Source organism: Giraffa tippelskirchi, chromosome 10 (assembly GCF_054371585.1).
Source record: "Giraffa tippelskirchi isolate mGirTip1 chromosome 10, T2T-mGirTip1v1.2.pri, whole genome shotgun sequence".
NCBI lineage: Eukaryota > Metazoa > Chordata > Mammalia > Artiodactyla > Giraffidae > Giraffa > Giraffa tippelskirchi.
The window spans coordinates 156,104,923-156,131,224 of NC_137284.1; the positions used below are offsets into that span (position 1 = coordinate 156,104,923).

General features: G+C 56.3%; 1 protein-coding gene across 11 annotated transcripts in view; it reads right to left on the reverse strand.

The window, feature by feature from the left end:
- Positions 1-24,955, reverse strand: part of WDR86 (WD repeat domain 86) — a 34,141-nt gene extending 9,186 nt beyond the window's left edge. For 3 of the 11 annotated variants that reach the window (XM_081533488.1, XM_081533486.1, XM_081533493.1), the window contains exons 1-5: positions 24,438-24,931; positions 23,694-23,989; positions 12,747-12,888; positions 9,233-9,635; positions 2,614-2,749 (exon numbers count right to left, since the gene is read on the reverse strand). In XM_081533488.1, the coding sequence (XP_081389614.1) occupies positions 2,614-2,749; positions 9,233-9,635; positions 12,747-12,888; positions 23,694-23,856 (844 nt within the window). In that variant the 5' untranslated portion in view covers positions 23,857-23,989; positions 24,438-24,931. Of the gene's footprint in view, positions 1-2,613; positions 2,750-9,232; positions 9,636-12,746; positions 12,889-23,693; positions 23,990-24,189 lie in introns of all 11 variants that reach the window. The other 8 variants (XM_081533491.1, XM_081533485.1, XM_081533490.1 and 5 more) reach the window with 6 other exon arrangements.
- Positions 24,956-26,302: the final 1,347 nt, after the last annotated feature.

Sequence of the window (26,302 nt, forward strand, 5' to 3'; positions counted from 1 at the left end):
CGCGCCCTCGTCCCCTCGGGGCTCCTCGGGGCAGGGGGTGGGGGGCGTGGACGGGCGGAGAGAGTGACAGGGACCCTCTCCCGGCCCCATCCGCTCGCCTCCCAGGGAGGTCGTAATTGCAAATGGCAAACAGCCCAAGCCCCTTGAAAGGAAGGAGGCGGCACCTTCACTATCTTTAGTACGTTCCCTCAAGGTCAGCGTGGGGAGCCGGGGTCCCGAGGCGCCCCCCTGTGGCTCAGCAGGACTGCGGCGGCCCCACCACCCTTGGGCTTCGGGTCAGCCTGCTCTGTCCTGTTGAGACAGAAATGGCTGGACCCACCTGAGTTTCTGCTTTCAGGAGGTCTGGAGTGGGGCCTAGGAACCCTCCTGTCTAGCCAGCTTCAAGTGATGCTGGTGGTGGTCAGGGATCCCACTGAGAGCACTGGCCAGAGGAACTCCCTTGTCCACTTACTACCTTAGCCTGGGTTCTCCCGGAAGCTGACCTTGACACTGGGATTTGAATGGAAACAGTTCATCTGGCAGGGCTTTCCAAGCAGTGGGGAGAGAAACAGGAAGGACTCCCCGTGCAGGTGTGTTAGTGAGCAGGTAGGTGACTGCTGGGGTGCTGGAGAGAAGGGGTGGCCCGTGTCTGAGTTGTCCCACCTGGGGACAAGGGCGCTGGGCTACTTTTCCATCAACTCCTAGTCGTCCTCGGCCAGAGGACCTCAGTGCTGCAGCAGGAAGTGCCCCTGAGTGTGGTACCCAGACCGCCTGCTACAGCCACCAGCGGCCTGAGTGAGCCACAGGAAGCACCCTCGGGGGGCTCCCTGTTCTTGGGCTGTCTATCCCTTATCCCACTTCCTGTGTCACCTGCCCATTCCCAGGTTTTTTGCTAAAGCTACTAGTGAAATGTGGGCCTGAAAGGGAAGTTTTGTTTGCCGGACTTTTCAGCTCCTTTCCCGCCTTCCCTTCCACCAATGCACGTGGTTACTGGGCATCCTGAGTGTGGGAAGAGGGTCTGGAATTTGGTCTGATTATCCCGCAGCCTGATGGCAAAGACCGAGGGCCGAGTTCCTTAACAGCCAGCAGCAGCCAAGTAGGGTCTACGGGATCTACTGCAGCGGCAGGTTTCATTCCAGCTGCTGCCACAGGGAGGCGCTCTGGGCAATGTTCTCTGTAAATTAGAGACCCTGGCTGGAGCAGAGCTATAATCCCACTTAGAGCCTTGGACACAGAAACGGGAGGAAAATCATCTTTCTGCATCAGACACCCAAGTCCTGAGGGCATCTTGGGCACTATTTTTGGAAATCCGTTCTATCTTCATCTAACACCTGTGCTGTGAAGTCCACTTGAATTTTCCACTGTGACTCCTCCTCTACCCTAGTCTGCTCCCTCATTACTGCGCTAGGACGGTTCTCAGGCTCAGCTCTGCGTGGGGCTGGCTTCTGGTTTTGCTGCTGCTGCTGCTGCTGCTGCTGTGTATGTGTGTGTGTGTGTGTGTATGAGAGAGAGCGAGAGAGAGAATAACTGGGAAAAGGAGGGTGCTGATGGAAAAATATAAAATTGGGGATCGTTTTAGGAAAGAAACGTCCAGGAACCTGGGGGCCCCACTCCCATGTAGGTGTGGTCAAGTTGTGCATTTTGCTTTCCCAGCACAGTGTTTGTCTTCTGGGTGTGTCTGGGCTGTAAACATGGCAAGCCACTTGGACAGAGCCAGGAAAGCCCAGATGTGTGAGTTTGAGATCTGTGGGACAGAGTGCTTGCTGACTACCCAGTAAGCCACTCTACCCTTCTTTTCTTCCAGAATAACCCTGATTAGTCCTGGCAGCAGTATCCCCAGTAAGTTTTATTATTCCATCTCTTTTGTAGGCAGTTGTCAGAGAGAATGTATGCAGAAGTCTTTGGGTGGAATTTCCAGAAAAGATCTTTAAAGGGGTCTACTCATCTAGAAGACACATCCTCTTGCCCTTTCCTCTTCTTCCTGCCTGCCTAAAACATATGATGGCTGGCACACCAGCAGCTCTCTTGAACCTTGAGGCCCCCCCGCCTTAAATATAGATGATACGTACTAAGGATGATAAAGCAAAGTGAAAAAAGGAATCTGGGTGTCTAACAACTTTGTGAAGCCATCCATTTCGGTCTAGATCACCAGTCTCTAAAATTCTACCTGAGAGAAGAATAAACCACTATCTCATTTAAATTCCCTGTTATCTGGATTTTCTCTTATCTGTAGTCAAACCTAATGTCAAGTGAAGGTAAACCCGTGTGCCCCTCAAGTCTGGCTGGAGTTAAGCAGTGTCACTGTCTCACTCGAGAATCACAATGTGTCCTTGAGACCTGCTCTTAACCTGAAGTTCTCTGAACACACAGATCGCTGTATGTCCTAGTGGGTAAAGGTGGGGAGAGGCCCCAAACCCTTATTTGGAGCTTGTTTGGTTGGAGGAACAAACGCATACACAAAGGAGGCACAGCTGCCACTCCTGGCCACCAAGCAAACTGAGCTGCAGCTGAGGCTCCAGGAGGGTAGAGCGGAGTCAGTGGAAGCAGAGAGGCCTGGATGAGAGCGGACGTGCTGGGGGGTGAGGCGTGATGGGACAGGCAGGCCGGGGCTCTGGGGAGTGTGGGGTCACTTACAGGTACCCGCGTGGTACTTGAGGGCGCTCACGCTGTGTCTGTGGGCCGTGAACGTGCGCACGCGCTCGCCAGTGTCTGCCAGCCAGCACTTGACCGTCCTGTCGGCGCTGCCCGAGTACACATGCCGGTTTACCAGCTGCGGGGGGGCGAGGGGGGAGGGTTGGCACCGGACACAGCGGGCCGGCTCGGAAGCCCCTCCAAACCTCTCTGTGTGACCGGGGGGGGCACGCGCAGGTCTTAGTGGAGAAACTGGACGAGCCAGAAGTGCCCCTGCCCGGGGGTCCCACCCGGCCGCCCACTCTGGTGCCCACCCCCTACCTCCTCTGCAGGGCAGTGGGGGTCAGGTGGGCTTGCAGGCATCGGGCAGACCTGGCTGCAGAGCCTCACTGGCCCTTGGCCCTTTGCCAAGTCACTGACTCTCCTCTCAGCGGCTTCATCCACAGTGAGGACCACACCAGCCCCTTCCTCGTGGGGCTCAGAGCCAACCACGCAGCGCTCAGCACCCTAACTGCAGGGGCCAGAAAATGTTGGCTGCCGCTGCCGCCATACCACCAGGTGTTTCTCATTAGCAGTTTCCTAATGAAGAACACCCTGGCCCCCGGGAAGGTCATGGGAATCCACCTGCAGCTGCTGCAGATCCTGGGATCGTCCCAGCTGAGTAAAGGGCTCCCGGGGCAGGGCGTTCACGCTGGAATTCCGCTCCAGGGAAGGCATGCAGGAGAGAGAAAGGTCTAGAAATAACCTGACTGGCCGTGGTGTGTGTGAGGTAGCCCTCAGCTGGGACCAGAGCTGGACACCCAGGGGCCATCACGGGGTCCTGGCCCCCTGCCCTTGGAGACAGGCTTCCCCAGTCCCCGCGTGCCACACCCGCTGGAGTGGCATTCACACCCCTGGAGGCTGCTGCAGGAGGTGAGGAACAGGCCGGGGAGACAAGGGCAGGGGGGCGTGAGGAGGCGCCGGCGGATGGGGCCCCAGCTGCCATTAGCTGGCTATGGCACCAGGGCTCCTCCACTTGGCAGGGCCCAGGCTGGGGGGGTGGGGAGGGGCAGGCGACAAGCCCTGGAGAGAGCCAGGGACCACACTGCTGGGGCCTGAAACCCCTGGAGGCTTACAGAAGAGGAGGCCCTTCTCCGGGGGCAATGGGTGGTGGCCCTAGAGTGGTGGGCAGTGGTCCAGAGTCCTCCCAGCTCAACACATGCTCCCAACTTGGCCTCCTTCCACTCCGGTGCCCACAGCTGACTCAGTGTCCCCTTATTATCTCGGTGCTCCAGAGTCCTCCCAGCTCAGCACACACTCCCGACTCTGCCACCGTCCACTCCTGACTCAGTGTCCCCTTATGATCTCCTAGTTTAAATCCCAGAGGATAGGACTCTGGCCCAGCCAGACTCCACTTCCCACCCCAGCCACTGCACAGGTCAGACTTGGCCTTGGGCAATAGCTAAGACAGAGGCTGCAGGGGGTTTCCTGTGGACCAAGTGGGCGACCAGCCTGGCTTGTGCCTCCCAGGCTCTGCCCTGCAGTCCTACTGGGGTTATGACTGGCCCAGCCAATGGAGCCTGGCTTCTGGCTTCTCTTACTGGCATCTACTCCCTGAGGAGAGAGCCAAGGGTGACATCCGCCTGCCCAAGTGCTCCAGCGGGATCCAGCACCTCACCCAAGTCCTCCCTCCATCTGTGCCACCATTGATGGGGGCAGGACTCCTGCTTGGCACCCCCACCTGCTCTTGGCCTTTCAGGGCCCCCCCCCCAGCCCTGTACATGGAGTCTGCGATGTGGCCGGCTTCCCCAGGCTCCTGTGTCCTCACTGTCCCTAGAGGACCCTGGACACACACCGTCCTCCCCTTTACAAGTCCTCTCTACCGGGGAGGTGCCCCCAGGCGGATCCCCCTCATTCTTTATGGGAGATCCGCCCTCCAGGGCCCCTCCTCTCGCTGCCCAGCACCGTCTGCCTCCTGCCTCCCCAGCCGATTGCCACTGGCCCCAGTGTTTCCTGACTGTCCCCTCACTGTGTCCTTGCCAGAGGCAGCCCCAGACCTCCAGTGACCACACTCTCCAGACTGCCCACTGGGACTCCCAGACCTCTCAAAGGGAGCGTGTGAGGTGGAGACCCCAGTGGTGCATCTGGGCCCTGCGGCCTCTGCACCTCTGCCCTCTCCGGTCCACGAAGGGGGCATGGAGGGTCCACAGCGGCCGTGGCAAAGGGAGGACGCCTCCTGCTCAAAGCGGGGGTCCTGATGACACAGGGCCTGGCGCTTGTGCCCCAGAACCCCCAAGCAGGAACTTCTTTGGTGGCGCAGTGCATGGGCATCTGCCTGCCAATGCAGGGCACAGGATTTGACCCCTGGTCCAGGAAGATTCCACTTGCCATGGAGCAACTAAGCCCATCAGTTCAGTTCAGTCGCTCAGTCGTGTCCGACTCTTTGAGACCCCATGGACTGCAGCACTCCAGGCCTCCCTGTCCTTCACTATCTCCCGGAGCTTGCTCAAACTCATGTCCATCGAGTCGGGGATGCCATCCTGTCAGCCCCTTCTCCTCTAACTAAGCCCATAAGCCACAACTCCTGAGCCCTCGTGCCCTAGGGCCTGTGCCCCACAACAAGAGAAGCCACCGCAATGAGGCCCGCGCACCGCAATGGAAGAGTACCCCTGCTCAACACAGTGAGAGAAAGCCCGCGTGGAGCATCAAAGACCCAACTGAAAATAAACACGTAATTAATCAAAGAAAAAAAAAAAAGCCACCAAGCAGCACACTTTCAAAGCACAAACCGTGAGCTCAGAGGCTGATATGCTGGCGGACGCCTCACAGCTCGCTTGGGCTGGTTTCCCGAAAGGATCCCCAGCGGGGGCAGCAGGGGAGACCAGGGAGGCTCCAGGCAGATGGAGAAAGCAGGAGGGACCTGACAGGGCGAGTCTCAAAGGCTGGTCTCGCGAGACTCCCAGCAGCCAAAGCAGCTCCGAGGGACAGGACCTGGGGGCCGTCTCCCTGCGGGGTGATCGCTCCAATGGAAGGAAGGTTGAGGCCCACAGGCCTGGGGTTCTGCTCCCACGGCCCTGGGGTGGGGGGCAGGCCTCACCCTTGCCTCGGCTCACGACAGGCCTTGTACTGGAGCAGCGGGAGAGAAGCCCCTGGGTCAGGCGGTGCGCAGGGCCAGGTGCAGAGCATCATGTGACCCCGACATGCCTTGAAAAGCTGCTTGTTAAAAGCTCACGTTACACGTTCAGTCCTGGGTTCAAATCCTGCCTCTACCCTTACCGGCTGGGAGACCCTGGGCAAGTCGCTTAACCTGCGCTGAGCCTCCACCTCCTCGTGTACCAAATGAGAAAAAATAATCTCCATCGTGAGGATCAATTCTATCAGGTCGGCAGACAGGTCAAACCCAGGAGCTGGAACGTACACCTAAAAGGCAATAGCAACCTCTGCCCCCAAACACCGCCACCGCTGGGGGCTTTTGCAGAAAAAGAACGGAGCACCCCCAGCGAGGCCACGGACGGTCTGCAGGCACCCCGCCGCCCTTGGACTGCTCCACACCTGATAGCAGCTTTCCCTTCCCTCCCTGGCTGGCTGAAATATTTCTTTAAAACGATATGAAGTATTGTAATCCATTTTGTACACTTTTGTGTGTATTACATTTAAAGTTAAATATAAAAAGAGTCAAGTATTTCAAACAGACATCAACTAAGTACAACACGATGTTAACGTCTCGTTTCGGAGGCGGCTACGCATGGTCTGTCTTAGTGTCTGCTACTCTTCATGTCTCAAATGTTTCACAGTGAAAAATTTAAAAAGCATAACCTATGAAGGGACAGGAAAGAATCTCCACTTTCTCTTTCTTCACAAGGACCACCCGCCTGGGAGCTCCTCGGAAGAGTGGGGTAAGGAAGCAGTCCCCCTTGGTGGTCCGCAGGCTTGACCTTCAGTTTGTTACCTGGAAGTGAGTCCTGGCCTCTGCTCTGGCCCACCTTCTCCACTGGAGGCCTGTGCACACCTGGTTCCACCCTGACCTGGCTTCTGGAACCCTCTGGGGCTGGCCTGCTTGACCCTGGATACACGTCCCCTAGTGAAGGGGAAAGGCAGAGGCCCTGCACAGCTCGGCTGATTTCTCGGGCCTCGCCTCTGCTCCCAGAAGGTTCCGAGTGGGCTGCAGGTGGAGGATGCTACAGTGGGTACCACATCCATGCAGGCCAATGGCTCAGAGGCAGGTTCATCTGTTCTCCTAACCTCTGAAAAGGTGGCCCACAAGTTTATCTCCACACACAGAAGGACCTGATCAGGCACAGTGTACACACAGCAGCCCCCCAGGGGGCTATACTCCAATAAAAAAAATTTTTTTAATTAAAAAAAGATACCAGGCAGCCAACTCTCAGCTCAGCACCTACGCCCCCATCACTATGGTCTTCCTCAAGCAGGGTTTGAGTTAGAAAGACACCATTTGTATGAATACAACCAAAGACACACGGCCACTCTGGGGTTCACCAGGGTCAGAGGTCATTCTGTCCAAGCAGAGTGGAGACCTTCTCTACTCCACTGGTCCTGGGGTTCCAGGGCTGCCCTTCACCCCCAGAAGCCAAAAACAGGCCTCTTGGCCCGGCTTTCCAGGGGATGGCCGCACACTGCTTCCTGTCACCTCGAGTGCACCCCCATTGCTGCCCTGGTGGCTCCTAGAGCCTCAGTGTCACCAAGCACTGAGCTCCAGCCTGCTCATCTCGGGTGTGGGAACCGGCCTGGAGAAGGGAAGAGGCCGTGGCCACAACCGGGACCAGGAACACCCAGACCCTGATATCTCGACAGAGGGAGGGGCCACATCCAGCAGACATGCTCGATAAGTGTGGCCAGCGCATCTCCAGATGCTTCAGAGCAAGTATCACGGGCTGACGGGTGTCAAGAACAGGCTCCACGGCAGGCACCGTGTCTGCGTCAACTCAGGAAATCCTCACGACCGCTCAGAGAAGGCACAGCTCTGGGTCCGGGATCCCTGATCCAGACCGCGGGGACTGAGCTGTTTCGGGAGCTTTTGGACTCGAGGAACACACTCATGTTTCCATAGCAAAGTATAGGGGTGTATCCGGAGAAGGCAATGGCAACCCACTCCAGTACTCTTGCCTGGAAAATCCCATGGATGGAGGAGCCTGGTAGGCTGCAGTCCATGGAGTTGCTAAGAGTCAGACACGACTGAGCGACTTCGCTTTCACTTTTCACTTTCATGCATTGGAGAAGGAAATGGCAACCCACTCCAGTGTTCTTGCCTGGAGAATCCCAGGGACGGTGGAGCCTGGTGGGCTGCCGTCTATGGGATCGCATAGAGTTGGACACGACTGAAGCAACTTAGCAGCAGCAGCAGCATAGGGGTGTATTCCCAGGCAGTGGGATGAGCTGACCTACCACCAGTCTCATGTCTGTTCAGGCCAGGCTTTGCCGCCAAGTGAGTTTTGATGCCAAGTCTACGGAAAAAACTTCATTTCCTTTGGGAACTTCTGGATTTAGGAATTACGGACTACAGTTGGGCTTCCCAGGTGGCTCAGTGGGTAAAGAATACACCGGCAATGCAGGAGACGCAGGCAGACGCAAGTTTAAGCCCCAGGTAGGGAAGAGCCCCTGGAGGAGGGCGTCGCAACCCACTCCAGTACTCTTGCCTGGAGAATCCCATGGATGGGGAGCCTGGTGGGCTACAGTCCATGGAGTTGCAAAGAGTTGGACACGACTGAAGTGACTGAGCATGCACGCATGCAGAGACCACAGTTTGTGGGTAGACCTGATCCTCATCTCACAAGGAAGGAAACAAAAATTCATGTGTGGACAACAGCCCTCACCCTGTTCCTGTAAATGTGACGTATTTCGAAATAGGTCTTTAAAGAGGCAGTTAGGACCTGCTGGTGGTCCAGTGGTTGGGGCTCCACGCTTCTACTGCAGGGGATGCAAGTTTGATCTCTGATTGGGGAACTAGAATCCCACACGTCATGGGGCATGGCCAAGATAGATGTAAAAATAAAAAAAGTACCCTGAACATTTATTGGAAGGACTGATGCTGAAACTCCAATACTTTGGCCACCTGACGCAAAGAGCCAACTCATTGGAAAAGACCCTGATGCTGGGAAAGATTGAAGGCAGGAGAAGGGGACGACAGAGGGTGAGATGGTTGGATGGCATCACTGACTCAATGGACATGAGTTTCAGCCAGCTCTGGGAGATGGTGAGGGACAGGGAAGCCTGGTGTGCTGCAGTCCATGGGGTCACAAAGAGTCAGATAGGACTGAGCAACTGAGCAACAACAACTTTAAAAGAGGTAATTAAGCTAAAATAAGGGCACTAGGGTGGAACCTCATTCAGTGTGACTAGTGTCCTTACACGAAGAGGAAATGTGGATGCAGAGGGAAGGCCACATGAGTACACAGGGAGAAGGGCCATCTACAAGCGGAGGAGAGAGGCCTCAGAAGAAACCAACCCTGCCCACACCTTGCTCTTGGACTTCCAGCCTCCAGAGCTGTGAGCCAACCAATCTCTGTTGTTCCAGCTGCCCCATCTATGGTTACTTTGTTACACAGTCTGAGCTGACTGGTACACAGGGTGCGGCTACAGCTCGGAGCATGACCCAGGGAAGGTGGAGCAGTCAGGCAGGTCTCACCTCCAGACAGATGACAGAGCCCTGGTGCTCCCGGAACACATGCAGCTGCTGGCCGCTCAGGATGTCCCAGGCGCGGACGGTGGCATCCGTGCTGCCCGTGAAGGCCGTGCGGCCCGGCGTGTCCAGCACCAGGCAGAGCACAGCGCCCGTGTGGCCCCGCAGCGTCTGATGGCAGCAGCCGCTGGCCACCTGCCACACCTTGGCTGTGCCGTCTGTGCTGCCCGTCACCAGGAGGCCCCCGGCCACGGCCTCCTCCACGCAGGGGGCCCCGGCGTAGGCTAGGGTCAGCACACAGTTGCGGTGACCCCGGAACTCCCGGGCCACCTGCCCCCTGTCCACGCTCCAGGCGCGGGCCGTCCGGTCGTAGGAGCTGCTGAAGAGCTGGTTGTCAGCGACCAGGATCCTGGTGGTGAGACGGGAAGGCCCACAGGTCAGACAGCAAAGGGCTGCCCGGCAGGCCGGCATGGCATCCCCTATGGCTGGTGTCTTACATGTTCCATGACCCCAGGAGATGGATGAGAAACCGGAAATGCTCCCAGTGATTGGGAGACACCAGTCGGAGAAAATCTCAAGGCCAAGGAATCTCGAACCCCTTTCGGGACAGTGAGGCGGCCAGTGAAGGCCACGGGGAGCAGAGCCTCCAAAGCAGTAACTATTCCTGATTCTTATTCCCATTCTGATGTACGCTAAGAATTTCTCCGCAGAAATACACCAGAACTCCGTATGTAACTTCAAAGGGCATGAGAGCGGACCCTAATTCACACACTCACCCCTAGAGGCAGCCGCCTGAAGCTGGAATGGGGTGTGTTGTCTATGTGGAGACAGAGGGGTCAGGATGCCCCCATCACAGTGTCAGAGGAACCTTGTGACCCCTCTTTTTTAAAAGTTTATTTATTTATTGGCTGTGCTGAGTCTTGGTTGCTGTGGGCTTTTCTCTAGTTGCAGCAAGTGGGGGCCTCCTGTCTAGCAGGTACGCGGGCTGATCATCATGCCCCCTCTTTTAAAAGGTCTCGCCTGGGGACTTCCCTGGCAGTCCCGTGTTAGGACCCCGAGCTTCCACTGCAGGGAGCACGGGTTCCATCCCTGGTCAGGGAACTAAGATCCCACATGCTGTGCGGTGCTGCCAAAAAGTGTAAAAGTTAAAACCATAAAAAGGTCTCGCCTGTGAGCCAAGCACAGGCAGGTGGAGAGACGCACAAGGAGCGGCGCAGACCCTCCGCCTGCCTCTCACCCAGAATGGTCCTCCCTCCCACGAGTCATTAAGGAAGCAGCCCGCACACTCTCAATAGATGTCGGCTTCTTCCTTAATGCCGGGAGGTGCGGTTTGCACCGCGTGGGTGCTTCTAAACGAAAGTGACGACCTGGCACCCTGGGTGACGCTCCGGGGGCCCGAGTTCCGCCTGCGTGGCCTGTGATGGCAGGGACGCCAGGCCGGGCCGGTGTCCCCAGAGGCTCACACACCTGGCCCTGCTCTGAAACCATGAGAAGCGAAGTCCACGTCCTCACCCAGGAACACCGAACGTTTGTGAGCACAGCTATGTAACAATGCAAATATGCATCCCGAGATGTTCAGAACAGCCAACTGCTCAAAAGGAGTCTCTGGGTGTGTGTGTCTGTGCTTGTGTGCTTGAGTGCATACGTGTGCTTGCGTGTGAACATGTGAGCTCAGCAGAGCATAATTTCTGTCCAGATTTACTTCTCAGGAGTCACCTGCAATGCAGGAGACCCCGGTTCGATTCCTCGGTCGGGAAGAGTCGCTGGAGAAGGGATAGGCTACCCACTCCAGTCTTCTTGGACTTCCCTGGTGGCTCAGCTGGTAAAGAATCAGCCCGCAATGCGGGAGACCTGGGTTCAATCCCCGGGTTGGGAAGATCCCCTGGAGAAGGGACAGGCGACCCACTCCAGTATTCTGGCCTGGAGAATTCCACGGACTGTATAGTCCATGAGGTCGCAAAGAGTTGGACACAACTGAGCGACTTTCACTTTCACTTCTGAGGAGCGGTTGGTTACAGTCTGAGGGCGGGCTGGTCACCTGACATGGGACCCTCTCCAACTGCCCCCTCCTCTGTCGGCCCTTCCAGCTGCACCCAGCCTCACCAGAGGAGTCGCCCCCAGGCCCACACTCTTCCTCAGTCACAGACTTCTTTCTCAAGATAGACCGCTGCTGGGAATTAATTCCCTGGTAGCCCCAGTGGTGAGGACTCCGAACACTCACTGCCAAGAGCCCAGGTTCGATCCCTGGTTGTGGAACGAGGATTCCTCAAGCCTCGAAGCCAAAATATATATATATATTTTTTTTAAATAAATAAGTAGGACAGAATGCTGGGCAGAGGCTGGCAGGAGCTGAGACCCGGGTCCTCATCCCAGCCCTCCTCCACCCCTGCCCGTCTGGTCCTGGCCTCCCAGGTCCCCGGACCCCACCTGCTCTGGCTAAGGGGAGTGGCGGGTTGGGGAAGGGGAATCCAAGCTCAGCTGCAGGAGGCGGGAGCTGAAGCCCTCCTGGGGTCCCCACTGGGGTCCTTCTCCACTCAGCACCATCCCGAGTCAGTGTGACACTTCGGCCTTTCTCCTGCCCTGTGGGAGCATCCGTCCATCGGGGGCAGTCAATGACCAGGCCGGCCCACCATTTCCACCCGCCATGCGGGACCAGCCGGCCAGACGGGTCCCACCCAGCCCCAGGCTCCGCAAAGCCCACACTGGCTGAAAACAGCCTTCGCTCTCCATCTCCCGCAACCACAGCCCCCACGGCACCTGCCTGCACGTTCCTTGCCTAGTTAACTCCCCAGACAGGCGCCCTTCCCAGCCCCTGAGGCCAGGAGGGTCCACGGGCAGGTGCCCAGACTCCAGCTCCTACCAGGCAGTCACTCAGGGTGGGGTGGGGGGTGGTTTGAGACGACCCCAAGTTACAGAAATACTATCCAGCCGATCTGATCAGCAAGGAATTTCCATGGCTCAGCTCAGACCCAAACTCGATACGTTTTTGGAAAAACTCAAACCTCTGTGAGAAGGAGCGGCTGGGATATTTTCAACAGCAACAGGGAAAGGAGAGGTTGAAAAACACCCTCGACTCCCTCTTCAGAACAAGCCCCATTTTGCTCCTCCTCCAAGCGCGTCCAGCATCAGGCACCAATTAAGCTGTTTCCTCTGGAATCTGCTCCCATCGGTAGGCGCTGTAGCCTCCAAAGCCTTTCCCTGCGCCCAGCTGGGGGCAGTTGTGCTGTAGGGCCAGAGAGGATGTCCAGGCACTAGTCTGAGGGTTGGCAATGCCTCCCTGCCCGCACCTCCGCCTCCCAACCTGCCCCCCCAACCCCCAACACACACACACACCTGCAGCCCTGGGCAGTTAGCACTTGTCACACCCGGACACTTCTGTCCTGGGGCTTCCATTGCCCTGTGCTCCTGGCCACCTCCTCACATGTCCACATGTGCTCCCCACAGAAGCTAAGTTCCTCCAGGGCAGGAGCCCCACAGCCTACATCTCCGTCCCCAGTCCTCACCCCCCGGCCCCGCTGACCTGTTCACAATGGACGTGTGTCCCCGGAACACCTGCAGACACTGCCCCGTCAGCACATCCCACTTCCTGATGGTGCAGTCAGCGCTGCAGGTGAAGGCAGCCTCGTCCTCCAGCTGGCAGAAGGTCACGTAGCTCTCGTGTCCTGCAGACGAGGGGAGGACATGTGAGCATTGTGGGGCAGGCCTGCTCCCTGAGCGTGTTTGAGACGCAGAGGAAGGGAAGAAGGCAGCTTGCAGGCAGTGTTTGGGCTGAGTCCAGAAGGGACCAGCACTTCAAAACAATGCTGTAACTCTGAGAGATTCTCAGGAATCGTGGGGAGCCAGGAGCAATTCAGGGAGCACTCAGCCTGCCCCAGAATCCTTCCTCCCTCCTCTCCTTCCCTCCTCCTTCTTACTATCTGCTTTTAGTCTTTTTAAAAGAAAATATTTATTTACTTATTTACTTGGCTGTGCTGGGTCTTAGTTGCCGCGCGTGGGATCTTGTTCCCTGACCAGTGATGGAACCCTGGGCCTCCTGCACTGGGAGTGCAGAGTCTTAGCCACTGGACCACCAGGGAAGTCCCTCCTTTTCTTCAAACTTTTCAGCTCCTTGTATTTACTCAGTCATTCAACAAGCCCCATGTTACAGAGGCAGGAAGTACAGAGGCCAAGGCCATGGTCTTTGGAACCAGAATGCCCAGGTGAGCAGCCTGGTGCTGCTGCTGGCTGCCTGTGGGCAAGTTATTTCCTTCTCTGTGCCTCGATTTCATCACCTGAAATGGGGAGATTGCCGCTGCCCAAGTCACGGGGCTGCTGCTCAGGCTGTGTAAACGCTAGCTGTGAGCTGTCCTCACGTTTGGGGAGAGACCCTGGTAGGCAGAACACTGGCCCCAAAGAGAGCTGGTTCCTAATTGCTGGAACCTAGAAACGTTACCTTTCTTGGAAAAAGACACATTTACAGATGCAATTCATTAAGGAGGACCTTGAGATGGGGAGATGATCCTGGATATCAGGATGGGCTCTACATGCCTTCACAAGCATCCTCATAAGAAGGCAGAGGGAGGGCTCAGGACACAGAGAAGGCGTGGTGAAGAAGGAGCAGAGACGTGTGGCCGCTGGCCCCGAAGACCAGAGCGATGCGGCCACAAGCCAAGGGATGCAGCAGCCGCCAGAAGCTGGAAAGGTAACCGCGGTCTTCCCTGCAGGTTTTAGAGGAAACCTGCAGACACCTGGATTTTGTCCCAGTGACACTGATTTTGAGCCTCCAGACTTGGGCCAGAATAAGCTTGTTTCAAGGAAACCCAGTGTGATCATCAGTCACAGCACCCACAGGAAACACGTACAGATACAAGGATAAGTAAGACGTGTTCCCTGCAAAGACTTTGCCAACAAAGGTCCATATAGTCAAAGCTATGGTTTTTCCAGTAGTCTGTATGGACGTGAGAGTTGGACCATAAAGAAAGCTGAGCACCGAAGAATTGATGCTTTTGAACTGTGGTGCTGGAGAAGACTCTTGCGAGTCCCTTGGACTGCAAGGAGATCCAACCAGTCCATCCTAAAGGAGATCAGTCCTGAGTGTTCATTAGAAGGACTGATGCTGAAGCTGAAACTCCAATACTTTGGCCACCTGATGCCAAGAGCTGACTCATTGGAAAAGACCCTGATGCTGGGAAAGATTGAAGGCAGGAGGAGAAGGGGACGATAGAGGAGGAGATGGTTGGATGGCATCACCGACTCGATGGACATGAGTTTGAGCAAGCTCCGGGAGATAGTGGAGGATGGGGAGGCTTGGCGTGCTGCAGTCCATGGGGTCGCAAGGAGTTGGACACAACTGAGCGACTGAATAACAAGAACTTGCCTTCCAGGAGAACAGCCATCCTAGAAGGAGGGACAGTTGGCCAAGCGTGACGGGTGTAGGGACAGTGAGTGACGAGTGTCAGCAGAGCAGACGCTGGGTGTGGTGGGTAAGGTCTCAGACACTCCTCACGCGGTGTCTGTCCGGAGAAGAGGAAGTGTCTGGGTGAGGAAACGGCACTCACCAAGCAGGAGGGGCCCCCGGGTGCCAGGACTCAAGCGCTTGGCAGAGAAGGCGGATGAAGCAGGCAGAGCGAGGGTGGAGGTCTGGGACGGAGCGAGGGCCGTGCAACCCGTGGTCTCGCCAAGTGCACCTGGCCATCCTCCTCACGGGGCAGTTGTCCAATCTTTCAGCTCTCACCCTGGCTGTGGGGTTGATCTTTACACCTCGAGCCTTATTATGCAGTCCTGGGGACCCTCAATCCCTGGACACAAAAGACCTGTTTTCCAGGTAAGCGTTTTCATGTATATATATGGCTGAATCCCTCCGAGGTTCACCTGAAACTTTCACAACATTGTTTATTTATCAGCTATGCATGCGTGCTAACTCACTGCAATCTTGTCTGACTCTTTGTGACCCCAGGGACTGTAGCCCACCAGACTCTGTCCATGGAATTCTCCAGGCCAGAATACTGAAGTGGGTAGTCCTTCCCTTCTCCAGGGGATCTTCCTGACTCAGGGGATTGAAGCCAGATCTCCTGCATTGCAGGCGGATTCTTTACCATCTGAACCACCAGGGAAGCCCTTATTGTCTATCAGTTCAGTTCAGTCGCTCAGTCATGTCCGACTCTTTGCGACCCCCTGAACTGCAGCACACCAGGCCTCCCTGTCCATCACCCACTCCTGGAGTCCACCCAAACCCATGGCCATTGAGTAGGTGATGCCATCCAACCATCTCATCCTCTGTCGTCCCCTTCTCCTCCTGCCCTCAATGTTTCCCGACTGGCTATATCCCGATACAAAATAAAAGTTTAAAAGGAAAAAAAAAGAAGTGTTTCCATCTCAAATATAACCACATCCAACAGTAAACTGAAGCTGACTGTACTGGAGGAGAATTCAGGGACCAGAAAAATCAATGGAATCAAAGGAATGTGAGACCTCAGAGTTATGTCAAGACAAGGCAAGTGATGAATTCAAAACAAGAACGATGTGAGGGATGTATTTATGACATTAAAGATTCTGATCGGATTTTAAAAATTTCCTCTCAATGTCTGGTATCAATTAGACAAGGATTTAGAACCTCCTGAGCAGTTTTGAACTGATTCTCACTTTTTTTCTTTTGGCCTGGGGTTCAAGCTTAGTTACTCTTGAAAGAACCCAACTTCCTGGGTTCTAAGAAACAGAATTTTTTTTAAAACGTAAGAAATAAACATTTTCTTGGACAGCATATACCAGGCCTCTAGGAAAACAACATTTGTGAATTAAGTAAACATGAGATTGTCTCCATCAAAGTGCACGGCAGTTTAAAAGTCGAGGGCAAAATGTGTTTGGCAAAACGCGGCCCAGCTTTCTGCCAACCCCAGAATGTTTATATGTATTTGAGGATTGTCAACAAGGTCTCCCGGAGACCGGATCTGCCGTCAGGAGGGGTTGGGAGCACTCAGCACCAAGACAGGGATCCCCCAAAGCCCACCAAGGCCAGGAGAGTCTCCCCGAGGGCATCACTCCCAGTCCAGACTAAGACTAAGGAGCTTAGTCCAAAATCTAAGCTCCTTCCGTCCGGTCTCGGCAGCATCTGACAGCAGGAAGAGTGCTAGTGGACCCACCAACCAGACCAAGGGAAGCACTGAAATCCCAAGGTTGGCACCTCGGCTTGATGAAACTGCAGTCATTGACCAAGGCTGTGAGAGTGGGGCCACTCCTCTGATTTGCAGAAGTTGAAACAAGGGTGGACACTTGACTGCAAATCAGCAGAAATATAAACAAAGGCTTGAAGAAAAGAGGCAACAACGAAAAGAAGCTTTTCAATGTGGAAAAGCTCATCTCTGAAGCTGAGCCAAGCTGACCCTCCACCCTCTCAGGGGCCTGGCCGGGCTGGCGGGGGTCCCTGCATTGGTCAAGGCTTTTCCGTGCATACAACCCTTCTCTGGCACCCGACACCCATCTCACACCCAAGGGAGCCCTCCGGGCTTGGAGTCCTTGCCGCACCGGGTCCCTGGGGGCTGTGAGCGAGCCCCTGACTGTAACCCACAGACTAGAAGCCACCGAGCAGCAACAGGGTCCCATCACCCCGGCAGGGTCACCGAGGATGCAGGCGGGAGGGGCCCTCGCGTCTCCGGGGACCACAGAGCCTCGGCCTCAAGCTGTTGGAATTGTGCAGAATAAGCAAGAAAGCCAAACGAAAAATAAATATTTTCGAAGGGCTGCAGAAGGCAGATAAAATGCGGTTATTTTGTTCAAGAGAACATGCTGAGGCTCAGGGTTTCCTGCCAAGGTAGTTAGCCCTTCCGGGCTCCCGGCTCGCACGCCCTTGGACTTGCTGGGGGGTTCAGAGTCGAAGTAACCCCTCCATGGGCAGGAGCGGCTCACCCCGCTGGAGATCAGGGTCTGCAGGGGCAGAGGGGCCCGGGGCGGACAGGGCCCAGCTGAACTCGCCTTCAGCTCAGCATGACAAGCTCTGCTGCCCCTGGAGTCTTCCGTCTACGCCGTGGGGCCCACTGCCCTTCCAGGCTGCTCTCTGCGGCCCCCCACCCCTGGGAGCTGTCTGTCCCCCACTGTGGGCTGCCTGTCCCCCCTCTTTGTGGGTTTCCTGTCCCCCAGCCCCCGCTGCCCTCAGAGCTCAGACAGTCAGGAGCTCCAGGAGGGGCCTCCAGTTCAGGATGTGTCCCCCGAGGCCCTCAAACCAGGCTCACGCCTCCCTGGACGAACCCTCTCCGCGGTCACGGCCGTTTCCGGGCATTAGTGACTGCCCTCCACCCCCTTCAGGCCTGGGGACAGTCAGCCCCACTGAGACCCAGGTTCTGCGGTTTCCCACCCTCTGCCCACATTTTCCAAAGTTCCTTCATGAAACTCTCCGTGAGTGACCATTTTGGAGAGGCCACTGGTTTCCTGCTCTGTCCGAGCATGGAAGCTCTGGCCGGCATGGACGGGGTCTGACAAAGCCACTGGGGACCCCGGCTTGGGCCACACACTCCCCCGAGGAGCCCAAGCCCACGCTGGTCTCTGTTGCCACCTCAGGGCCCGTCCTCAGCCCAGCCTCTCTGGTCCTGCAACCTCGACCAGACTGCTGTCTGCCCCATCCCGTTCTCCTTGATCCGCACCCGTGGGGGAGCTCTCCTCCTGAGCAGGGTGGTCTCCACAGAGCTGGAGAATGAATCGCCAGTGTGGGCTTCCTTCCCACCCATTCTGAAAACCCAGGGCTGCTTTTTTACGGAACGCTTCCTTGACCAGGACAAAGTTAAGAACGATTTTGTTTCTGTCTGAGCGTCTCCCCTGGGCTCCTACGTGCCCTTTTAAAAACACGTATGAGATGACTCAGCAATCCCACTGGTGAGTATGCACCCAGAAGAAGGGAAAGCAGGGCCTGGGAGAGAGATCTGCACACCCAGGTTCACAGCAGCATCACTCACAAAGTCAGCGGAAGCAGGGCAAATGTCTGCGGATGGGTGACAGATGAAGAGGAATTAGATCCACATGAGGGAAGAGGGTTCCGCTTTCAAAAGGAGGGACATTCTGCCCCATGTCACAACCTTGGGGACACAGCGGAGGGAAACACGCCCATCACAAAAAGACAAAGTAATATGTATAAAATAATAATACAGCAAATAATAATATAAAAGACCGATTCCACTTACAAACGGAACCCACGGGAGTCAGGTTCCCAGAGGAAGAAGCAGAATGGTGGAAGCCAGGGGCTGGGAAGCAAGAAGGGGGGTTACTGCTCAGGACTCGGAAAAAGTCTTGGAGGCGATGGTGGTGATGGTTGCATGACATTTTTGAAGTTTAGTATCTCTGGGCTATACATTAAAGATGGTTAAGATGGCAAATTTTATGTTATGTGTTTTTTTAACAACAATTAAAAATTGTCTCAGTTCCGGGCCTGCCTGGGACAAGAAGTGAACCCTGACGAGCCCAGCTCACCGAGTTCCTGCTCGTCTGGAGTTCAAGCACACAGCCCCTCAGTTAAGCAATCCAATCTGCAAACTCCCCGGGGTGGGATCCGAGGCTCTGGCACCTCTGAATCCGGCACAGGCATCCAGTGCGGGCAAGCCGACAAGCAGGTGAAGGGACTCACAGGGGGAAGCACAGAGGGTGGGCTAGCCTCAGTTTCCTCATCTACAAAATGGGATGACACCCAGGGTTGTGAGAAGCAAATGCAGAAGAGCTTTGGAGCCGGCACGGTTCAGGGCCCAGGGGATGCTGTTTCTCATTTTGTGCGTGAAGGGTGCTAGGAGCTCTGTATTCACTGGCTTTGTGCCCACCACAACCCTCTGAGGTTAGGTAACAATTCTTATCATCTCCAATTCACAGATAAAGCAACTGAGGCTCGAGAACTTATGTAACCGGATTCAGGCCCAAGCTGCCTGGCTCCAGAGCTCAGGCTCTGGACCGTCAATGGTCCCTTCTGCTCTCTGGTAGCAAGTAGGGGTCATCTAGACGGGCAGGCGCCCACCAGGCTTCCAGTAGATAGGAGTGAGCTTGTCTACACGGAACGGAAAACAATCACCACCCCCATCACGTGAGAAGGTGCTGTTAGAAGGAAGCTTGCAGGGGAACAGCCATCGTGGGCTGGAACCTCAGGCTGGGTCCCTTATTAAGTGAGAACAGACCAGGACAGGAACCGCCCCTGGGGGAAACGCTGTTGGTCCTACTGATCCGGTGAAGTGCCCCAAACAAGTAGGTACCCAAATGCTAAAGGAGAAAAAGAGGGGAAGGGGAAGAATTACAGTAAAAACAATTCTTCCCTTTACAGAAGGCAATTAAGCCTTCTCTCTCACTTTGAGCTCACCAATTACATTTGAAAGCCAGTTCAAGGGTTCACAGTTTCTCGGGGGCAGAGCTGCTGCAGGAGGGAAGCTCGGGGGACTGGTTTTGCAGCCTAGTCTCTAGGGGTCCCCACGGGTGACAGTGTACCTGCTGAGCCTCCACCACCAGGTACTGTCTGGCTCTTCCCACCCCCTCGCACAGGCTCCCTAAACCCTGCAAGATTCACAGAACAGCCTCTGGCCCCCAATTGCTTCTGCCGCCGTGAGCTTGTCTGCGGAAGGAAGCACAAGGCAGGAGCTGCCAAAGCAGGCTGCTCTGACCAACAAACCCAGGAGGGTGCCCCAGCGGGCTGCCCCTTAGCTGCCCTCGGTGAGCCCAGGGCTGTGCGGGGAGCCGGTCCCCACCCCGATGAGGCAGCTTCCAGGACAGGAGTGGAAAGAGCCTGGATCTGGAGTCAGGAGACCTCCAGGGATCAGTCTGCCGCTGACCAGCCGCGCAGCCCCAGGAGGGCACAGCTGCCCTACAGCTCTGTCCTGGCAAGAATAGGGCCATGCCAAGGGCGAGAAGCCTCCCCATCTAGCTATGTGACCCTGGACAAGCGCTGCAACCACACTGTGCATCGAGATGTTGACAACAGCCCCTGCCTCACGAGGTGAGTGTGCAGAAAACACTTAGAATGTGTAGCATGTTGGTAAATATCTGCACCTCCCGTCTGTCTCATCTCTAAACTGGTGTCAGCATGGCAGTGCTATTCACAACAGCCAAGACAAGGGCACAACCTAAATGTCCATCAACAGATGAATGTGTAAAGGTGTGGTGCACACATACAGCGGAATATTACTCAGCCATAAAAAGAATGAAATATAGGACTTCCCTGGAGGTCCAGTGGTTAAGACTCTGCACTTCCACTGCAGAGGGGGTGGATTCGGTCCTGGTATGGGGGCTACCCTGAGCTTCCCTGGTGGCTTGGCTGGTAAAGAATCCACCTGCAATGCGAGAGACCTGGGTTTGTTTGATCCCTGGGTTGGGAAGATCCCCTGGAGAAGAGAACGGCTACCCACTCCAGTATTCTGGCCTGGAAAATTCCCAAGTCCACCGGGTCGCAAAGAGTCGGACACGACTGAGCAACTTTCACTTTCACTTTCTTTCAGGAGAGCTAAGATCCCACATGCCACGGGGCATGGCCAAGAAATTGTTTTTTAAAAAAAGAATGAAATAATGTCATTTGCAGCAGCATAGATGGACCTGGAGATTATCAGACTAAGCAAGTACACTATGCAATCGCTTATATGTGGAATCTAAAATACAACACAAATCAACATGTCTATGAAACCAAAAACAGACTCACAAATAGAGAGAACAAACCTGTGTTTGCCAAAGGGGAGAGGAGGTAGAGGAGCAGAAGATTGAAAGTTTGGGACTGGGGAGGCAAACTACTATATACAGGATGGCTGAACAACAAGGTCATGTTGTACAGCACAGGGAACTATAGTCAACATTCTGTGACAAGCTATAATGGAAAAGAAAATGAGAAGGAATATATTTAAGTCTATATATGTACAACTGAGTCAATTTACTGTACAGAAGAAATTAACACATCATAAACCAACCATGCTTCAATAAAAGTTAAAAAATTAATAAACAGGGAATTCCCTGGAGGTCCAGTGGTTGAGACGCTGAGCTTCTGCTGCCCAGGGCGTGGGTTCAGTCCCTGGTCAGGGAAGTAGGGTCCCATAAGCCTCACCTCGAAGCCAATAAATAAAATAAATAAACTGGTGTCAAGTCTAACCACCTCACAATTGTGAGAGTTAATAACAGAAGAAAATATGTACTCAGAAGAGTGTTGATAAAATATAGGAAACTAAAATATCACGACATCTTATTAATACTTCGCTGATCCCAAAAAAATCCTGCGGTGGGGGGTGGAGCTGGCAAGTCCTTGCTTTCCACAGAGGGGAGGGCCACACAAGGATTATCACAAACTCAAAATGAGTCTCTCACAAGTCAAGTCAATGAGTGCAACTGTGGGAAAAGGAAAGTCCCCTCTGTCCCTGACAATTCTTGAAGTGTGAACCTTTATAACAGAAGACTCGATCATGATGGAAAGGATCTCATTTGACCGCGTTTTCCTGTTGAGTGGGACGGCCCCCAATTAGCCCCCAATCCGAGTCCAGGTGACCTCACTAACAAGCAGTGCTGGTGTCCTGTGGGGACGAGCCACCGGGCGGGGCACTAAAGAGGGTGTGAGGGGGACTTACCAGGACAGAGCTGGGTGAGGATGGCCGGGCAGGGCTGGGCAAGGACAGCGGGCCCTGGGGGCAAAGCCAGGTGCCCATCAGGCCAGAATCACTCTGGAAAGGATCGGAGCTTCCTGGAGCAGAAACTGGCCTATAAACTGAGCTCCTACAAGGGCTTCCAGGCTCAGGGCTCCCCAGGCCAGCTGACCATCAGAGCCACCTTGCAGTGTGTTAGACATGCCAGTTCTGGGCCTTCCCTGGTGGCCCCGGTGGTAAGGAATCCACTGGTCAATGCAGGGGCCACGGTTTGATCCCTGGTCCGGGAGGATCCCACATGTCACAGGGCCAGCACTGAAGCCCCCGAACTCTAGAGACCCTGCTCCCCAACAAGAGAAGCCACAGCAGCAAGAAGCCCTAGCCCCACAATCGGAGAGTAGCCCCCAGTCGTTGCAACTAGAGAAAAGCCCGCAAGCAGCAAGAAGACCCGGCTTGAGTGCATGCTAAGTCGCTTCAGTCGTATCTGACTCTCTTCGACCCCACGGACTGTAGCCCGCCAGGCTCCTCTGTTCATGGGATTCTCCAGGCAAGAATACTGGAGTGGGGTGCCATTTCCTCCTCCAGGGGATCTTCCCCACCCAGGGACGGAACCCATGTCTTCTGCCTTGGCAGGTGGGTTCTTTACCACTAGAGCCACCTGGGAAGGCCAACACCACCAAAAATAAAATAAAGAAATGCCAATTCTAGAGTCCCACTCCAAGGGCTCAGTGAAACCCAGGCCTGGAATCTGCATTTCTGAAAGCCCTCCAGATAAAAGTGTCACGCTTGGGAAACAATACCAACTGGATTTAAATTTTCTAACAGATCTACATCTGGCCAAGTGTGTGACTGTCTGAGAGTGGTGGCCAGCTCCCCACTATCCACACCACCTCCCAAAGAGCAAGCAGCCCCAAACTGCACCCCTCCGGAGCTTTGAAACATTTACCCGCACTGCTCTTGCTTAAAACCAGCAGGGTGAGGAGCAGCCAGCCCTGAAGCTAATTTCCTACAAGAGGCGGGGGCCCGGCAGGCCACCCAGGATTTGCTGATTGTGGTGGAAAAATCCGCGGTGACAAACAACTGCGCACACGCAGGCAGCCTGGTGCCTCTGCCAGAGGCTACAGAGGCCACTCAGAGAGCGGAGGGCCTGGCAGTCCACGGATGCAGGCATGTGACAGGCTCCCGGGGGGAAATAAAAAACATCCACCTCCCCTCTAGGAAGCACACAAATATAAATCGCTACGTGTGTATCCGCAGGGCTCTTTTATAAAGCAACACTTAGGCCGATGTGTATCTCCTGCTGTTTCATGGCGTTTCCAAATTGCTGATGAAACCAAGCAGCTAGAGGGAGCGGGGCCGGGTGGTCGAACGAGGGAGGGGGGTTTCGACTCTGCCCCTCCCCGCTGGGGTGGGGCTGTGTAAACCGCCGGTAAGCTACTTAATTAACTCCGTGCCTCAGTCTCCCCGCCTGCACAAATGGGCTAAGAGTACTACACCATGCGGACAGCACCCCCGCCGTCGCAGCGCCCAAGCCGCCGACCCAGCCCCCGCTGTGTCCAAAGGCTCGGGGACAGGAAACGTCCAGCCACAGGTCACAAGGACAGCGAGAGAGAAGGCAGGGCGACGCTCAGCTCAAGGGGCAGAGGTGCGGTTTCTTTCCATTTGTCACCACTGCGGTGATGGAAGTGGTTTCACCCAGCTGTGACAGGACACTGCGCCCTCTCCTAGCTGGCCGGGATCGCGGCCTCTCTGCACGCCCACCCTCACCCCTCCACACACCGGGGGCTCTTCCACGAGGGTCCACGGTGGGCGCGCGCTGAACTTGGAGGAAGAGGTCTGCGGACGGGTCAGAGGCTGGCGAGCGGCGGACAGGAGGGCAGAGCGACCGGTCGGAGGACGCGGCCGGGCGGGCCTACCTTGCAGGAGGGCGCAGCACGTGCCGTCCGCGGCGCTCCAGAGCCGGGCCGTGCCGTCCTCGCTGCCCGTCAGCAGGCGCTGTCCGTCGGGGCTCAGGCTGAGCCAGTTGATGCCGCCGCGGTGGTCGGCGCAGACCCTCAGGGCAGACCCTCCGCCCCCCATCCCGCGAGTGTGTGGGGGGGGAGTGGCCCTCGCTGGAGGCTGCGCGCCGCTAGGGAGGGGCCCCTCGGTGTCTTCGCGGCGGTTCCCTGCGGCTGCGTCCCGAGGCCATCGCGGGGCCTTCGGCTCCGGGCTCCTGCGGAGGCATCCGGCGCGGGTGAGGCGGCAGACTCTCGCTACCGTGCGCCCACCCGGCCTCCCGGCCCGCTGACTCGCCGGGGGCTGCGCCCCAGAGGGCGGGCCCCGTCGGGAGTCCCCGTAACTGGCGAAGCAGCCGCAGCCCCACAGGCGCGGAAAGCCTCCCGCCCCGCGCCCCCCGGGGGAGACCGCACCCACCTGCGCACGGTTGTCTCGGGGCGCGCTGGAGAGCGCGGGGCACCGGGGGCCGGTGAACCCGGGGAGTGAAGCGCCCCGCGCGCCCTCCTCGGCCAGCGCCGGGCGCTCCGGGCGGCCGAGTGGCGAACAATACAGTCCAGCCAGGCTCCTCCTCAGAGACCACCCCTCAACCTGTCCCCTCCCACTTCTCTGGCCTGCCCTCCCGCAGCACCCACCGGGATCGCCGCTCCCGATCTCTCAGGACCCACCTGAGCCTGCGGCCCCCGCGCCCGACCCCGGGGACGCTGCGGACCGCTCCGCGTGCGGTCGTCCGGGCTGCCCGGCCACGAGGCTCCCGCCCTCGCCGCCCTCGCCTGGACCAAAGGCCGGGACGACGAGGAGGAGAAGAGGGTGGACTGCAGGGTCGGGGTTGGGAAGACGCGCACGCGGGGAGCTCACTCAGGCCCGCGGCAAGTCGGCTCCCTCTGGGCTCCTCGAAGACCCTAAGAACCCTTCAGAGGCACTCTTGGGGGACCTGGGGTCCGTCCTCCTTGGAGAGCGCCCTTAGTCCGCCCTAACTGGGGAATCGTGTGCAAACTCCGAATCCTAAGGAAGTCCCGCAAGGGGACGGGGAGTGCCCAGCGCCCCCAGGATCGATCGGCAGCCTCTGCCGGTCCCCCGAGGTCTCGGACGGGATCCCACGTCCCCGCGGCCACCCCGGCCGGCCGCAGCCCACTGCAGCGCCGGTCTGCCGGTTCCCCTCAGACAGTTCCGGCGCAGGCTCCGCGGGGGGTGGGGAGGGTCACCCCCCCACACACACACTCGGATCCTCCAGGTCCTAGAGGTAGCAGGATTTCCCGAACTCTCCGGGTCCCTTTAGAGAACCTAGCCCGAAAAATTTCAGATCGGATTTGTGTTTGTGTGATTTGGGGGACGCGGGGCGGGGAGTGGGGTGGCTTTGGAAACTCAACCCTCATCACGACCTCCAGACCTTCTACCAGTGATTCACCGTGTCCAGACTCCGAAAGAAAACCCCAGAATGAGATCCCATGGCGCACTGGGCCATTTAGTCTCCACGTGGTCAAAACCAGAGGAAACCCATTCTTTCTTTCCCCAAATTTCTGAATCACTGTGCAGCTCGGCTTAAAGAGAGGGAATTTACTTCCTAAGAGACAGGGGCTAGTGAAGGGTCTGAGAGGGGGCTTTGGAATGAGATTTGAAGTTGTTGGAAAAGACTGGTGGGGTGGGGTGGGGTGGGGTGGGTTGAAAGGAGGAAGGAGGCTGCTGGGCACCATCAGGAGAGAGGAAGGTGGAAAGAGCAGGGATGTTCCCAAGGTGGACTCGTCAGAAAGGAGATACCCACCAGGAGGAAGGAAGGACTCTGGGGGTCCTCACTGTGCAGAGACAGGGTAGGTGGTGGCTGATGACACAGGTTCAGAGATGCTTCTATCGGCTGCTCATGAGCTCACTTCGGGACCCGCGCCCTTACAGGGGCCACTGCAACATGCAGAGACTAATGGCATCCGGCTGTACAGGTAAGGCCTACCAGTGAGGCTGGGGAGAGAGGGCAGGAGTCATGGGCATGCCTGGGAGCTGCAGCCCTTGGGGAAGATGAGGTGAAGGATGAGAAGACAGAGACTTCTCTGGAGGTCCGGTGGTTGAGACTTCACACTCGCAATGCCGGGCACCCCGGTACTGGAAGAACTGATGCTGAAGCTGAAGCTCCAATACTCTGGCCACCTGATGGGAAGAGCCGACTCATTGGAAAAGATACTGATGCTGGGAAAGAATGAGGGCAGGAGAGGGAGGAGATGACAGGACGAGATGGTTGGATGGTATCACCAACTCAATGGACATGAGTTTGAGCAAACTCTGGGAGATGGTGAAGAACAGGAGAGCCTGGTGTGATATAATTCATGAGGTTGCAAAGAGTCAGACACAACTTAGCGACTGAACAACAGTAACAGAGAACTAGATCCCATATGCCTCAACAAAGATCCTGAGGGCTGCAATCAGCTCAAGCAGAGCCAAAACAAAAATAAATAGTGAGAAGACAAAGGAAAAGAGTCAGGGGAGACCCAAATGGTCTGCAGAGGCATCTGTTATCATCGACACCGGAGGAAGGGGTGTTCCA